Consider the following 16,761-nt stretch of genomic DNA (forward strand, 5'->3'; position numbering starts at 1 on the left):
ATTTGGCATAGTAAAGAAAGGCGGGAAGGGCACTGCATGGCCAGGCACGGTGGCTCATGCCTGTAATCCCAGCACTTTGGGAGGCTGAGGCGGGCAGATTGCTTGAGCTCAGGAGTTTGAGACCAGCCTGAGCAACATGGTGAAACCCAGTCTCTACAAAAAGTACAAAAATTAGCCAGGCCTGGTGGTGTGCATCTGTGGTCCCAGCTGCTCGGAGGGCTGAAGTGGGAGGATCACTTGAGCCCAGGAGGTCGAGGCTGCAGTAAGCTATGATTGTGCCACTGCACTGCAGCCTAGGTGACTGAGCGAGATCTTGTTTAAAAAAAAAAAAACAAAAACAAAAACAAAAAAAAACCGGCTGGGCGCAGTGGCTGACGTCTGTAATCCCAGCACTTTGGGAGGCTGAGGCAGGCGGATTACCTGAGGTGGGGAGTTCGAGACCAGCTTGACCAACATGGAAAAACCCCTTCTCTATTAAAAATACAAAATTAGCCGGGCGTGGTGGTGCATGCCTGTGACCCCAGCTACTCGGGAGGCTGAGGCAGGAGAGAATCACTTGAACCTGGGAGGCGGAGGTTGCGGTGAGCCGAGATCGTGCCATTGCACTCCAGCCTGAGCAACAAGAGTGAAACTAAAAAGAAAGAAAAAAAAAAGGTGGGAAGGACACTCTAGGTAGATGAAAAAGCATCAGTAATTCACTGGGTGTGAAACAGCGTGGTCTGCTGGGTTTTGTATGTGCGAGCAAAATAAATATGCAGGCTGAGATTAGTGGGATGAAGGTGGGAAGGGCCTTGTGGGAGCGTTAAGAAGTTTGAGCTTTGGGACTTTTCTGTATATGATAAAATTGATGTCTGTATAGGGTACAGTGGGGACACAGAGGAGGAAGTGAATACTTGTACCCAAGAGGTCATGCAAGACTTAGGTTTTACTATATTTCAATTATTTTTACACTAACACTAGCCACATTTATTTCCCTGCTGGCTGTGTGCCTGCCACAGTACTTTACAAATATTGTCTCATCCAACCCTCACACCATCCCTGCGAAATGGGTGTTATTACCTCTACACAGAAGGGGAAGGGAGCCTCAGACAGGTTAATAATGTTCCCAGGGTCACTAGAAAGCTAGCCTGGATCCCAAGAGGTCTTAAAGCACTAAATTATACTTTCCTAAGAAGAGCTTCTTGAGGTCAGGGATCATGTCTTTTGTTTTTGCGTGCCAAGACCTAGGTCTTAGAAGACACCTAATAAACATCAGTTGAAAAAGATGACTGGATGATCGATCTTTCACTTTTTCCACGTAGAAAGCACGTGGCGACAGCACTGAGAAACCTCCAGGCCACCAGGGGGCGCGACGTCCATTTCAGCGCAGTGGGGCCCGGTTGCGGACGCCTAGCTTCCTTCCCTCCTTTGGCTAAAGTTCAGCCAATCCCTGCGCTCCGAGAGCCGGCGGCTAGTGGGCAGGGTCACAGGGCAAGGTCCCGCGGGCCGCTGGGAGCGGCGACTTCCGTGCTCCCGGCGAGCGGGCGGAGAGCGGGGGCCACACTGGGGAGTGTGGGCTGGGCCGCAGGTGAGCGCGCGGTCCGGGCGAGCAGGTCCGGTCAGTCCAGGCCCGTAACCTCTGAGTTACGGGAGGAGTGATCGCTGGGGTCCACCCCGGTCCCGGCCAGACCTGCCAGCCCCCTTCTCTGGTGGGTGCTCTGGTGCCCAGTCTGGGAGCCCAAGTAGCCCTCCGCAGACAGGGCTTATCGGCACCTCAGTGAGGACGGACGTTGATGAGGCCACAAATGAGGTGGGCTAGGGGCAGTGGACCGGGAGCCCCACAGAAGGGAGAAGGGTAGCCATTTGGATGGACCCTGACCTCACTTGCGCTCCCATTCCTGGACTGCGCTTGAGTGACTGTCAGGTTTAATTCTTTCACCTTCTCAGGCCTCCTCTGTCCTTGTTAGCAGTTCTTGAATTTGGGACTACGGCTTCTGGCCTCGTTGGGCCTCCGGGCCCCCGCACTGGGGCAGGTTTCCCAGCAACTCAGTTGACTTTTACCGGATGCTTTTGGCAGACGTCCTCCGTGCCGGGCTGGAAATATGCGTCACAGTGTTTTTCAGACACTTTTGCCTCTTTCATTGTGATACCTTGTCTGGGGATGACTATGATGGAGTCTTTAGGTTTCTGTAATCAGCAAAGGCTTCTGTTATGTTCCTGCCACCTTCTGGAGGAGAGTGGGTGGAGAATGTTGTGATTTTACACTAGGGAGTTGTTTGGGCTGTCATTCATTCGTTCAGCAGGCCTTTTTTGGGCACTCTGCCAGGCAGGGTGGGAGAGGTGCCTGGATGGATAGGGCACAATGGGGCCAGACGGACATGGTGCTTAGCCTTTTGGAGCTTAAAGTGTCTTGAGAAATGCAAACAGGGTAAGCCAGCACCGTGCCTGACACAGCGCAAGTGGTTATAAGTGTTGAATAAAGGAATGAAGTGACTTATTTGGGAATGATTAGAATGTGAGCAGGACGGTAGAGAGAGACTTTATGCTGCATGTGAGAGATCGTTGTGAACTCAGGCTCGATATGTTTTAAGACAGATTTGAAAGTCTGGACAGTTGCTATTTAGGGAAGCATTTACTTCTACAGAGGACTTGCTTTAAAGGTGGAAGGAAAATGAAGAAGTATTAGGTTTGGGATTCTTCAGAGGTGCCTCTTTGAACTATTGTTATATCTCTGAATTTCACAAATCCCTGAGTATAATCTCAGGGTTTGGGAAAGGGGAAGCTCTTCTAGGTAATGAAATGCCAGGCTGATGGGAAAAGAACTGTAGGAAGCTCTCTCCAAATCCAGGATTTGAACAGAAATCGTATACCTCTGCAGTGTGTTCTTCCCTCTAGAAAGAGTGTAGACTTTGAAGTTGGAGAGGCCTGGGTTCAAAATCAGTGGCTCTATCACTTCTGGTGATTTTGGGTAAGTTAACATAATGTCTGTGAGCCTTTGTGTCAACAAGAGCCTGGGCTAATCATTCCTACATCATAGAGGTGTTATGAGGATCAGGTGATAGTTTGTGTGTAAATTGTCATCATAGTGCCTGGTGCTAAGACAATAAGGAGGGGAGTCTTGGAGATGCTGCAGTTTTATTTATTTTTTTATTTTGTTTATTATTTTTAATTTCATGATGCTCCCTTACTGGGGGGATCCTCAACCTCCTGGGCCACAGACCGGTGGTGGTTTTCAGCCCATTAGGAACTGGGCTGCACAGCAGGAGGTGAGTGGTGGGCCAGCTGGGAAGCATTACCGCCTGAGCTCCACCTGATAGATCAGCAGCGGCATTAGATTCCTACAGGAGTGCAAACCCTATTGTGAACTGCGCATGCGAGGAATCCGGGTGTGTGCTCCTTATGAGAATCTAATGCCTGATGATCTGAGCTGGAACAGTTTCATCCCGAAACCATCCCTCTCCAAACCCCATCTGTGGAAAAATTGTCTTCCACGAAACTGGTCCCTGGTGCCAAATATAGGTTGCGGACCGCTGCCTTATAGTGTTAACGTCCAGAGAACAATGGGATTCCTTCAAAGAGAATTGGGAACCAAAGAGAGAGGGGGAGAATCATCTTATCCTTGGTGAGGTTTTGATTGTTCACTTTAGATCAGAGATAGCAGTGTTGGAGAAGTACCTACAGGGGCATAAACAGAAAGATCTTTTAGTGGATACTTTTGGGCAAGTCTCTTAACCCTCTGATAGTGGGTTATGTATCTAGCTTACGTGGTGGACATGAGGATTAAGAGAGAGTGCATACGATGTGGCTAGCCCAAGGCCTAGCATGTAATAAGCGCTCAATACATGGTAGCTGTGTTATTATAACTGTGAATGATCTTTGATAATTGATAATGTAATAATCATTTGAGACAGAATGGCCATTAGAGTGACCCAATTTGTGTGTTTTTACATTACTTTGGCATTGCCCTACTTCATTTCAGGAGGCCCTGAGACAATTCCACTCCTCTCCCTGCCCCCCTACCCCCGCCCCAGCTCCCGGCCAGGGCTTGTACAGTGGTTTTTCACAGTAAATCTTCAAGTTCTGCGATATCCAGAGTATGTATAATGATTTGTGATATTTTCAGGAGCTTTTTATGTAAATACGACGGTATGGGTTTCATTGAAGACAGGAATTTTTTTTTTCTTCTTGAGACGGAGTTTCGTTCTGCCGCCCAGGCTGGAGTGCAGTGGCGTAATCTCAGCTCACTGCAACCTCCACCTCCCAGGTTCAAGTGATTTCTCCTGCCTCAGCCTCCTGAGTAACAGGGATTACAGGTGTGAGCCACCGTCTTTAGCCAAGATAGGATACTTTGAAAGTGGTTTGGTCAGCAGATTTGTAAAGTATAGGTTTGTCCCCTTGTTAGAAAAGCCAGGTTTCAAAATAGGATAAAACCATTATCTATTTACCTAAAATCCAGAATAATTAGGTAACACAGTATGTATTTGACTGTTTAAATATACTCCTTATGCTTTACATGAGGAAAAGGAATGACTTTTCATATGGTGGAGAATTGTAGAATTGTGTGTCATGGGGAAAAGGTGGCTGGCTGCGCTCATGGAGAAATTTCATAGAGCAGAGAAAGGTGTCTTTTTCCCTTCTTGAAATGTTGGCAAACTAGGGCCTGGGGTCAATGGGCTTGAAGCTCTATTAGGTAAGGCTCAGAGGTCCCCTTGTGGGGAACATTGTCATATATTGGTGCACACTTGTCAAAGATTACAGTCTGTAAACTGGAGATCCCTCCTTCTTCCCTAACAATGGAATCTTTTGAAATTTCCTAGATTATTTCAGGGACCCACCTCTCGCATTGCTCTGCATGGGGGTGGGTGCTCAGTAAGTTGTGCCAGGCTGGCCAGGCACGGTGACTCATGCCTGTAATCCCAGCACTTTGGGAGGCCGAGGTGGGCAAATCATGAGGTCAGGAGTTCAAGACCAGCCTGACCAACACGGTGAAACCCTGTCTCTACTAAACAAATACAAAAATTAGCTGTAATCCCAGCTACTTGAGACGCTAGGGCAGATAATTGCTTGAACCTGGGAGGTGGAAGTTGCAGTGAGCCGAGATCGCACCACTGTACTCCAGCCTGGGTGACAGAGCAAGACTCCGTCTCAAAAAAAAAAACAAAAAAAACAAAACAAAAAGTAAAAAACATTGTGCCAGGCTGCCTGGTAAGTGGAGAGCCCTAGTGGGTTGCTCTTATTTGGTGGGAGGTGATGCTGCGTTCTCTCTAATGCTGCCTTGTGCTCTTCCACAGATGTCATGTGGCCTGTGTTTTGGACCGTGGTTCGTACCTATGCTCCTTATGTCACATTCCCTGTTGCCTTCGTGGTCGGGGCTGTGGGCTACCACCTGGAATGGTTCATCAGGGGAAAGGACCCCCAGCCCGTGGAGGAGGAAAAGAGCATCTCAGAGCGCCGAGAGGATCGCAAGCTGGATGAGCTTCTAGGCAAGGACCACACGCAGGTGGTGAGCCTTAAGGACAAGCTAGAATTTGCCCCGAAAGCTGTGCTGAACAGAAACCGCCCAGAGAAGAATTGATGGAGGACACAGGGCCCTACGGTCCTACTGTGGGCGGTGACTTGTCCTGCTACCATGTTGACAGAGCCCCAGAACCCACATCTAATTGGCTTTGTTGCTTATTCTGGCCCCTCCCACACCACACAGCCACACAAATACTGGCTGCTCCTTCATGTCCAGGCAGACCCAGCGGCAGCCAAAGGGCCAGTGAAGAGGAAGGCCGCATCTGTTGTGTGGTGGCCACGAGCACTCAGGCATCTGAGTTTACTGGTGCACTGCTGGGAGGAGTGTTATGAGATGAACGTTGGCTGTCAATCTCTGTGGGCAGGCGGTTTGGCCTCGAGTGGGAATGGCTGGGATTTGGGTGTTGCCTTTAGGAGGGATACCTGCATGTCTAGTTCCAGTCTGCACTGGGAAGAATTCAAATATGCACCTGGCTCCCTTCACTGTTTTGCCCTATCCTTTGTGCTCATTCTTACTGAAATCTGTCTTGTCAGCTCAGGAATGGGATTCCCCCGGGAAGGAAAGCATTTTTCTGTTCTGGGAAGCCCAGACTGTTCACTTTGGGGCAGGGACGAACATGTGCCTCGTGAATTTGCTTGAAAACAGTCCCCATCATCTACCCCCATCACTGTAGAGTACAAAACTTGATTAAAGTGGTATCTGAGAACCATAATGATCGAATCTTATCATCTAGATGGTATTTGGGAGTCTTCTTAGGAGTTAGGCAAGTACAGGTGTTTTAGAGCAGGATAACATTGGTATTAAAGGGTGCCAAGGAGCCCTGGAAACTGCTTTACTAGTGCGGTTGCATTGAACCCTGGAGGCACAGATTCCTAGGAACCTTTTTACCATCATTACAATTGGCCTTAGCAGCTTCAAGTCTAAATGGAAGTAGACCACACACACACACACGCACACGCCTTTCCCTATAAAAGTATATACGCACATTCAAGAAGATTTGGTAGGGATTTTAAAAAGGGCACCCATGTTCCCAGCTCGTTAATAACAACCATTAACATTTTGTTGTCTTTTACTAATTGTCTGCATAGGTTTTAAAGATAGTTATTACTGTACATTTAATTTTATATACTTTTCTTACATTATCATTTTTCCATTTTGTGTGGTCATCATTCACGGCTCAGTGCAACCTTGACCTCCTGGGCTCAAGTGATCCTCCCACTTCAGCCCCCCAAATAGCTGGGACTACAGGAGTATGCCACCACGCCCAACTAATTTTTTTATTTTTTGTAGAACCAGGTCTCACTATGTTTCCCAGGCTGGTCTCAAACGATCCTCCGGCCTTGGCCTGTAGTTTTTTGTTTTTTTTTTTTTTGGAGATGGAGTCTCATTCTGTCACCCAGGCTGGAGTGCAGTGGTGTGATCTTGGCTCAAGGCAACCTCTGCCTCCTGGGTTCAAGTGATTCTCCCGCCTCAGCTCCCTAAGTAGCTGGGATTACAGGTGTGCACCATCACGCCTGGCTAGTGTTTGTGTTTTTAGTAAAGATGGGGGTTTCACCATGTTGGCCAGGCTGGTCTCAAACTCCTGACCTCAAGTGATCCCGCCTGCCTCAACTTCCCCAAAGTGCTGGGATTACAGGTGTGAGGCACCGTGCCTGGCGGCCTGTAGTTTTTTTTTTTTTTTTTTTTTTTTTTTAATATGGAGTCTCACTGTATTGCCCAGTCTGGTGACGTGACGTGATCTCGGCTCACTGCAACCTCTGCCTCCCGGGTTCAAGCGATTCTCCTGCCTCAACCTCCTGAGTAGCTGGGATTACAGGTGCGCGCCACCACGCCTGGCTGATCTTTGTATTTTCAGTAGAGACAGGGTTTCACCATGTTGGTCGGGCTGGTCTCGAACTTCTGACGTTGTGATCCGCCTGTCTTGGCCTCCTAAAGTGCTGGGATTACAGGCATGAGCCACCGCACCCGGCTGTAGTTGTTTTTAATAGCAACATAATTGTCTATCAAGTGGGAGTATGGCATAAGTTTATTCTGGACAGTTTCCATACTGCCGGACATTTCAATTGTTTCTGGTGGTTCACTTGTTTAGATACTGCAATGAATATCTTATATGAAGCTTTTCCTGCATTTTGGAATAAACAGTAAAAATAGTAAATGTCACTTTGGATGAAATGGGATAAATGAGCAGTTTTGAGGATCTCATGCATAACACCAAATGTCTTTCCTAAAGGGCTCTAGGAGTTTCTACTAAATGTTACCACTTAAGATGTTGCTGGTAAGGCTGTGAGGGGAGTAAAAGCAGACGGCAGGAAGAAGCATAAGAAGCTGTTGCCTCTTGAAGCCGTCTGATGTTTAAGTCAGCAAAGGGCAGTACTGAGCATTTCGTGAATTAATCTGCCTCTAAAAGGGAGTGGGTATTGGCCCTGCTTCTTAGACTGTCTCTCCTGAGGCCTGATGATGTTCACAGGTGGGTGAGGGTGGAGTTCCTGAACAGTTAGAGGTGCCAGCTGTGAAGAGGTGCCAGCTGGAGGTACCTTCCAGGACCTGGTGGTGGCCTGAGAGGAGGGAGCAGGTTGAGTCATTGGCTTCTTCTAGGTCACTGAGGCCTAGTGGGAATGTGGAAATGAGCTGCTGTTGCTTCGCAGGGAACAAATCCGATAGAGCTTGGGGAGAGGCTGTCAGCTACCAAGTAAGGAGATTTCTGGTTCTGGCTGATGAGCAGGCCTCATTGGCACACCAGTGCTGCCACCCTATGGCAGTCCTGGGCATTACCAAGCCTGCAATCGCTTCCCTGGGCTAAACCAAACACTGGTGCCGGCAGAGGTCAGGTGACAAATGCGCCACCACGCTGGCAGAAAGTACAGACCTGCCGAAAGGGGGCAGTGGCGACTCACCTTCCAATCTGCTGCTCATCCAGTGGTACCAGATTTTTGAATTTTTCTAAAAGATGTTCTAAGAGTTCCAGAGAGTGTTAAAAAAAAAAAAAGAAAAAAAAAGAAAAGATGCTAGAAATTCAGGGTTGTCTGGTGTGTGTAACCTTCTGATTTTTAAGTGTTGATAGTTCATTTTACAAAATTCTAAGCATGCTAACCTACCTGTGGGGTTAATTTGACCCAGTGGCTGCCAATTTGTGACCTCTCAAACTGCCTCCTCCTTCTGATGACACCTAAGAAATATGCTTTTTTTTCGATCTATCAACTTGTGACAAATATTAGATCCCAGAATTGGTTTCCCTCAAAACCCTTTTGGGCATCCTGTACAAAGACAGCTTAATAACCTAAGAAAAATGTGAGGATGGAAAGCCTACAGAAATAATAGCAAACACATTTTCCCATGGACATTTTTGGATTTTCAGATCTTTTAAAATATCCCTGTCACCACCCATTGGCCTGCACTCGGTGTCTGGTCGAGAGAGCCCTATCTTTCGGAATCCAAGTGGCTCCCTTCTTCCAGTCTCACTTTGATTGTGCCCCCTTTTAAATACTTTTCTTTCCAAGAGCACGTCGTCACTGAATTTCTTCCTCTAGCAAGTCTATTAGTATTCTCAGCTAGATCTTTCTTTCCCACAGGCTGGCTGAAATCGGTCATTGCAGTGGCTGTAAGATAGTATATGTGCTCTTGCCTCTGCTCAGGTGACATTAGGTAGCAAGGTTTATGTGGATGTGGGTATAGACAGGTCAGGGTTGCTGGAATGAACCAAGGTACAGACTGGTTTTCTTCCATGCTTGCTGATTCACCTTGGAGGCAGTGACCCTCTTTTTGACTGGCCTTCCAGTCACAGTTCACTGAAACACATGAGTGAGTGGACGTGCTTGGGGCTTTTTGCTCCCACCACTTCTCCCCGTCTCTTCCCAGCCCTGTGATGGTGTTGGCTTTAGTATAGGGTTATGCTGTCCGAGCACGGCAGGAATCACTTCTCTCCCTGCAGCGGTTCAGTGTCTGGTGCTTTTCCACTCTTTCTAGACCCTTTCCTGTGCCTGTTGCTGTGTTAGCACAAGTCGACTGGGCAGCTGCCAGAACAAGCCTGCCAGGGAGCCTTTTGACTCTGGTCAGCTCCCCAGGGCTCCTGGTTGGTGGGACTGTTGCTGAGTGAAACATCATGGAATTAGCCTTGCCAGAGTCTGGGTTGGGAGCCAGGCGGTGAAAATGTAAAAGCCCCTCCGTCTTGCCTCACTTTTTCTTTTCCACTTTGCTTTAGATCTCTTAAGTACTTGTAAAGTAGGGAGCCAGGGCAGTGTAGCAGAGGAAAAATAAAGTGGATTCTCGAGTCTGACAGACTTGAATTATGAATACTACCTCAACAATTAACTGGATGACCTTGGGCAAGTCACTTAGCCCTTCTGAACCTCAATATCCTCACCTGTAAAATAGGGGTGAGAATTTTTGTTGGGTTGTTGTGAGGATGAGGTAATTACGTAAAGTTCTTAGCATAGTGACTAAGAACTTTACATAATTACCTCTTAACATAGTGACTATGCTAAGAACTTTACATACATTGTCACAGACTATGCTAAAACTTTACATACATTACCTCATCCTCACAACCACCAGTGGGTACTCAGTAAATGTTAGCAGCTTTAATTGTATTGCAGGAAGAACCTACGTTTCCTGCAATAGTTGCGTGTATCCTTGTGCTCCTGGTGAGGCGGGGGTCTCGGGGAGAGAGCAGCCTTGGCTGAAGGACAATAGGGACCCTCATAGACCTGGTGGTTGAGAGCTGCTGATAAATATTTCACAGAAAGAACTGGCTTGCGTAAGAACCAAGAAGCACAGGCTGGTCAGGAGACTGCAGGCTTCCCACCTGCCTTTGTGGTAGCTCCATCAGGGCAGTCTGCAAAGTCAGAGGGAAGCAGATTGGCCAGAATGCCCAGGAGGTCACAGATCAGGAGAATTGGGAGAGGAAAGAGCCTTGGACTTGGAGGCAAGAGGTCTGAGTGGTGACCTGGGGTATGCCGCTTCACCTCTCCTGGCCTTGGTTTCCCTGCAAAATGGGGAACGTGTTCCCTGCTGATCCTGTGAAGAGGGAGAAAACCAGTTTAGAGTGCTCTGAAAACATGCAAGTGCTAGATATTACAGCCCAGTAAAACCTCCTTTATCTAGTTGGGATGGCAGCCAGTCTGAATAATAAAATACAAATACACGTGCTATTATTTCTTTCCTGTACACAGCCTATTTTAAAGTATTTGCGAAGTAGAAGTCTTTACGGGAATCAATTTGAAGAGTGAGGAGTAATTAGTAAATGGTGTATCCGTTTTCATCCTGTTCCAGCAGTGCCTGTGGTACTTGAAAAACAGTTTATTCTTTTTGAATTAAACTTGTTAACATCAATTATCTGTTAATCAGATCCTTTTTACATAATACAAAAGTAAACCCTGGCTTTGTTTTTTGTTAAAAATGCCGAATGGGCCCTTCTAATTACTGAGATTTAAAAAAATCTTTACTAGCGCCCCAGCAAGGGCAGCTTTTCCATCTAGAAGAATCCAAAGTCCTTAGGGCCCTTATTCCCTCTCTCAGTGCCCAGTTTCTTCACTTCCAATCCCCGCTCCAATGTCCATTTCTCCTTCTCTGAGCCTAAGCTGCTAAGTGCAGCTGGAGTAATTTGTATAACCATCTTGCCTGGCCCTCTTCCTTCATGGGTTGTGGATGGCAACAGAGTCTGCAACACTTCAAGGTAATCTTTTTTTTTTTTGAGATGGAGTCTCACTTTGTCACCCAGGCTGTAGTACAGTGGCGCGATCTCGGCTCACTGCAAGCTCTGCCTCCCGGGTTCACACCATTCTCCTGCCTCAGCCTCCCAAGTAGCTGGGACTACAGGCGCCCGCCACCAAGCCCGGCTAATTTTTTGTATTTTTAGTAGAGACGGAGTTTCACCGTGTTAGCCAGGATGGTCTTGATCTCCTGACCTCGTGATCCACCCGCCTCGTCCTCCCAAAGTGCTGGTATTACAGGCGTGAGCCACTGCGCCTGGCCAAGGTAATCTTTTTTAAATCCAAGCTCCTCGAGGATCTCAACCCCATCCCCGTGCCCTTTGTTGCTCTTTACTGCTTGCTGTCTGCCTCCACCAATACAGCGGTGAGGGCATTTTGGTTCAAAGCCTTTGTAATTGCAAATCTTGTTATACTGGTCATATTCTAGCTTTTTGAAGTACACAACGTTCTCTTCATAGGATTCTCCCTTGACATCACCACATCTCAGTTTCCTTTTTCAGCTCTCCTGCCCCTGCTCCCTCCTGTTCTAATGTGAATGTTCTTCCAGCTTTGTTCTTGCCTCTGTTTTCTTGCTGGACAGTCTTAGCCTCATCTGTGGCTTCACCCACCCCAGTGGCGATGACTCTCAAATGTATATCTCTAGTTCTGAATTTTCCCTTAAATTCTAGATCATTATCCAAAACAGCATACCACCCATCTCTGTCTAGATTTACCATATAGTATAATGGTTGAAATGTTGACCTGGGTTTGAAGCCTAACTCTGTAATCTAGCTGTGTGACTAGAGAAGTTATTTAAAGTTTATGAACATCATCTGTAAAATGGGGTGAATTCTGCCCGCTTCACAGAGTGGTGACATTGACATAATGTTTATGTTTATAAGACACCTAGTGCAGTGTCGGGCAGAGTCTCTTCCCTCTGTCCTGTTGTTCAGGTTGTTTTTGATCTTGCCCCTCCTCCTTCCCATGGATTCCATCACCCACCGTGGTGGCCACTTCTGCATCTGAAATCCATCCTTTGTTTTCCCCCTTACTCCCCTGCTTTTGGTCCTCTTCATTTCTTGCCTGAGCTTTTGGTCTCTTCCTGAAAATTCTCCCCATTTCTACCAGCATTTTCTTTCTAAAGACCTTCCTGGCTCCTCGCCTACAGGAAACAAATGAAAGGCCCTTGCATGTCATGCAAGCTCTTTCACCATCGTGCCCCCGCCCACCTCCTTAGCTTCATCTCCCATTGTTCCCCATGATGGGACCTAGTTTTTGCCACATCTTGAATATGTTATGCCCATTTAAACTTTGAGACCTCCATGTGCCCTACACATTGTGCCTGCCTGGTACTTCCCTCACTGGCTGCCTGGTAACTGGTAAACTCCTAGTTACACTACAGGATTTAGCATGCAGGGCCACATGCAGTTTTCCCAAGCACAGATTGTCATTCCTGCTCTGCTTCTTTAGCCCTGTGTTCGTTCTACTGTAAGAATGTCGTTACAAGGCACTGGGATTGGTGTGTGTCTGTATCCCCCCTAGACTGTGAGTTCCTTGAGGGCAGGGACCAATTCTTACTCCTCTGCCCCTTGCAGAGTGCCTCACAAATGATCATTGTCAATAAATGTTGAATGAATTAAGAGGCCCTGGAGTGTGATTCTGGGATGGAGCAGGTACTGGGGCTGGGTGTGGGGACAGGTCTCAGAAGGCTAAGGAGCAGGGCCGCCAGGTGTGTGCTTTGAGGTGCCTGGCAGCTTAGAGCTAATGGCAGCTGTGTTATGCTACAGCGTTACCTTCCCCAAGGCTGGTAATGGGATGAACCAAAAGAAACTGCTGGCTTAATTTTCTAGGGGACGGGGACTTGGGCAGAAGACTGCATTTCCCTCCTCGGTAGGACCTGGACCAGGATAGCCCGTGATGAATTTGACCCTGATGACTCTATGGTGGGGAACAATGTCCTCAGGAAAGCATTCAGGAAACCCTTCGTGTAGTAGTGATCAAAGCTCTGCAGCAGCTCAGCAGGGTGGATGGGAAAACTCCAAGGAATCCAGCGAGGCCCTGGGTCTGAGCCCAGGGATCCTCTTAATGCACTTACCAGGTGGTGCTCTCCAGCCTCTTGGTGGACCCTTGGACCAACCCTTTGGTTTGAGGAATCCTGGGAAGGGGTGAGAATGACTTCCTGGAGATCCTGTGGGAACCACTGCTTCTGGAGTGTCTCTGTTTTATCTCCATCTTCCCCTTCATGCCTTCCCTCTAGCCACGTGCCTAAGAGGGTGGGGTGGGCTGGCAGGTGAAGCCTGTAAGCACTGAAAATAGAGATGGAGAAGGCTCTGGTTTCCCCACCTCCTCAAGAAGCAGACTATAAATCTTGTATTTATATGAAACCCTCTTTCCACTTGTCTGTCATTCTTAAGGATTCAATTAAAAGAGAAAATCACCGATTCGCCTTCTACCCCTGGAGTGGGAAATGGCTCCCCCAAGATAATGGGATTCTTAGCAGAGCTGGCCCTGTGGCCGCCCCATGCCCCCTCCCTTTTCCAGCTTCCACCTTGTCATCATGCCAAACCAAGGTCAGCTTCTGGCCTGCAGTTTGCTTGACTTGACGATGAGGGGAAACCCTCTTGGGTGCCTGCTGGCCGTAGGGCATAGTCAGAGCCCCTCTGGTGGCTCATGTGACTTACCTCTGATGAAGGCTGCAGCCTGCTTTTCCTGCCCCCTCCCAGTTTTGTTTTCCCAGCACACAGACTAAAGATCAACTCTTAGGGTACCTCTGCCCCTTTGATCCTCTCCAAGCTGTTTTCTCCACGTGCGGGAGGGTAGGAGGTCACAGTCTTTCCCACAGATGCGAGTCCTGTGTGTTTATAATTTGGTTGATTGATGACAAGGTGGATTGTTCAGCTGCTGTTGTCCCTAAAGCCCTGTCCTTGGCTGGCTCTCACCTCGCTGATATATGCTGGGGCCTTGATGGGCTCAGACCCCACCCCACCCCACCTCGCACCCTGCAATCCACTCTCCTCAAGAAGCTCAGCTCTGGAGCTAGACTGCTCCTATTCAAAGCCCAGCACTGCCTCTCACAGCTGCAGTCCTTTGCAAGCTTCTTCTCAGTGTCTCCTGTGTCAAATGGGGCTAATGTATGACTTACAGGGTTATTGCGAGGATTCAAGGAAAACACACCAAAGCATCTGGAACAGTGGCTCACATATAGTTAGCACTAGGAAAAGTTGGTTATTGTGATTAGGAGTATTTTTTCCATTTCATACATTGAGCCACACTTTAGGACCCTGATTTCCCTCTGGGCTCTAAGAGGGGTGCTGGAGTGTAGTGGGGAAACAGGCCTACAGTAACCCTGTGGCCAACAGCTGGGGAACCATGAGGGTACCCTGATCCTCAGTCCTGAGGCCTGTTGGCTGTGCTGTTTGTTGCTTCTCTGCCCCTGTTTCACTGCCCCCCTCCGAGTCCCCAGGCCCTTCCTGGACTGCCTTGGTGTCTTGCAGCAATCCCAACCTGCACACAGCCTTGGCTGGCTCACTGATTGGCCTTCAGGCAGCGAGAGATTTCTGGAGGAGGCTGGAGAAGCTGAGGGTTGGCTGAGGGTGGCACTGAGCTGAGGGGACCCTGCTCGGGCTACTGTGGCTCTTGGGAGTGTATGCGGAGGGGGTCCCCCAGACTGTTGCTCATGACCCCCAGACAGGGGAAGCATGTTAGTTTGTCAGGGCTGCCGTAATGAAACACCGCAGAGTGGCTCACCAACCACAGAGACTTATTTTCTCACCGTTCTGGAGGCTGGAAGTCAAAGATCAAGGGGCCAACTTGATTGGGTTTTTCTGAGGCCTCTCTCTCGGGCTTGCAGGTGGGCACCCTTTTGCTGCCTGTTTACATGGGCATCTCTCTGTGCCTGTGCACTCCTGGTATGTCCAAATTTCCTCTTAAAAAGACGCCATCGGGTTAGATTAGGGCCCACCCTAATGGCCACATTTAACTTAATCTTGTCTTTAAAAGCCTATCTCCAAATACAGTCATATTATGAAGAAATATGAAGTTTAGGACTTCAACATATGAATCTTGTGGGGACACATTTCAGCAGTAACAGACAGACGACAGCAGCATGAAGCGGGCTGCTGCCGCTGGGGAACCCTCTGCATAGGAGAGTGGCTGCAGCCAGAGCCTTTAATGGGGAGGCGCTCAGCCCACCCTGGGGAGAGGCTGGTGTTGGGTCCTCCCTCTCTCCCACAAGAGGCCTTAGAGTCAGAACTAAATGCCTGAGGCCGGAAGGCTCTGTGAGCTGATTATCCCTGTGGTCTCTGGGGTGAAGGAACAGTCAGCAGGTCCCAGGCATTGTCCCATCCTTCCCCTGCCTTATCAGAGCCTCGACTCCCTTCCGCCTCCAGGCTGTGACCCAGGCTGTCCCCATGAGCAGTGACTTTGAAGGGGGTAACACCACCACCTTTGTTTTAGCTGAGCTCTGCAGCTCTCTACATACCCCACCTGGCAGGGAGTGGTTTAGAAAAAGCACTGAGAGTTCAAACATCACTTCTATTATTTTTTCCAGGAGATTTTCTTGTCTGGCTGAGTTGGTTTAGGCTGATATTCTAGTAAAGACTTTCCTCTCTGAGTGCATGTGTTTTCTGATAAAAGCTGAGGGCGGGTTGGGAAGTGGCTCAGAAACTTTCTGGGAATCAGAATTGGCCATAGATGACAAGTAAGCGCTTTGCCTGGCCCTGAAGCCCACCTCCCCGTCAGTCTTTCATGCAGCCCTATTAGGTGGTCTTGAGATCGTCTCAGGGTCCTCTGATGGTGCACTGCCCTCACCCAGCATCCTGCATCTTCCTCTGGGGTCAGCAATTCTAGGTCTCTCACGCCCTCTTGTCCCCCCAGGCCCAGAAGCCAGCATTGGAGGGGCAAGAAGGATGGATGCTTTAGGTCCAGCTGCCCGCTGCCTTCTGCCCAGCCAGGTCCACAGACTCCTAGGATTGCAGAGGTTCCCTGGCTTCTTGGAAAAGGGCTAGAAGGCAGCCATCCTGCTTTTCCTGTGGACTTCATTAGTCTTGGGAACCCAAGGCAGACGAATCCCGGAAAAGAAGGAGAAGGAAAACTGTGCCCACTGAGCTCCTTTAGGCTAAGTGTTGGGCTGGATGCTTTTGATATCTCATTTAATTCTCTCAGGAGCCCTGCAAAGCAGGGGTTGTTTTCTCCATTTTTTAGATGGGGAAACTGAGACTCAGGGGCTAAGTAACTGAATCGCATGTTGAGCGAGTGGTTGTGCTGGAAGCGAAGCCTAGGTCTGCGGGCTTTGGAGCTCTGTTCTACCTCCAGTGAAGCTGGCTGTTCCCCCCAGCTTCACTGTGCCCTTGGCCTTTCTTCCCCTTGGACAGTGGAGGGTGGAGGGTGGGAAAGTCAGTGGGGGCTTCCTCCCCTCCTCTTTCCTTTCATCTCCAGAGACCTCTTTGTTTTCCCTGATTCCTGGACACACTGGGCTCAGGGCTCCTGACTGACTGGGCTGCAGCTCTCAGATCTCCAATGACTAGGAGGGAATGAATGGGTTGTCACCTCTTGACCTGTACCCCCACCCCCACTACG

At 48.7% G+C, this 16,761-nt stretch overlaps 1 protein-coding gene across 4 annotated transcripts; it reads left to right on the forward strand.

Annotated features, from left to right (window-relative positions):
• The first annotated feature begins 1,429 nt into the window (after positions 1–1,429).
• SMIM12 (small integral membrane protein 12) lies at positions 1,430–6,684 on the forward strand. Of its 4 annotated transcripts, none has more exon segments than NM_001260616.2 (2): positions 1,430–1,567; positions 5,271–6,684. In NM_001260616.2, a coding segment is annotated over 1 exon segment (279 nt). In that variant the 5' UTR covers positions 1,430–1,567; positions 5,271–5,275; the 3' UTR covers positions 5,555–6,684.
• The last annotated feature ends 10,077 nt before the right edge of the window (positions 6,685–16,761 follow it).

Source organism: Macaca mulatta, chromosome 1 (genome assembly GCF_049350105.2).
Source record: "Macaca mulatta isolate MMU2019108-1 chromosome 1, T2T-MMU8v2.0, whole genome shotgun sequence".
NCBI lineage: Eukaryota > Metazoa > Chordata > Mammalia > Primates > Cercopithecidae > Macaca > Macaca mulatta.

Bases quoted from the DNA above. Each gene is read 5' to 3' on its own strand.
- SMIM12 (XM_028844544.2), top strand. From the start codon at position 5,276: ATGTGGCCTGTGTTTTGGACCGTGGTTCGTACCTATGCTCCTTATGTC.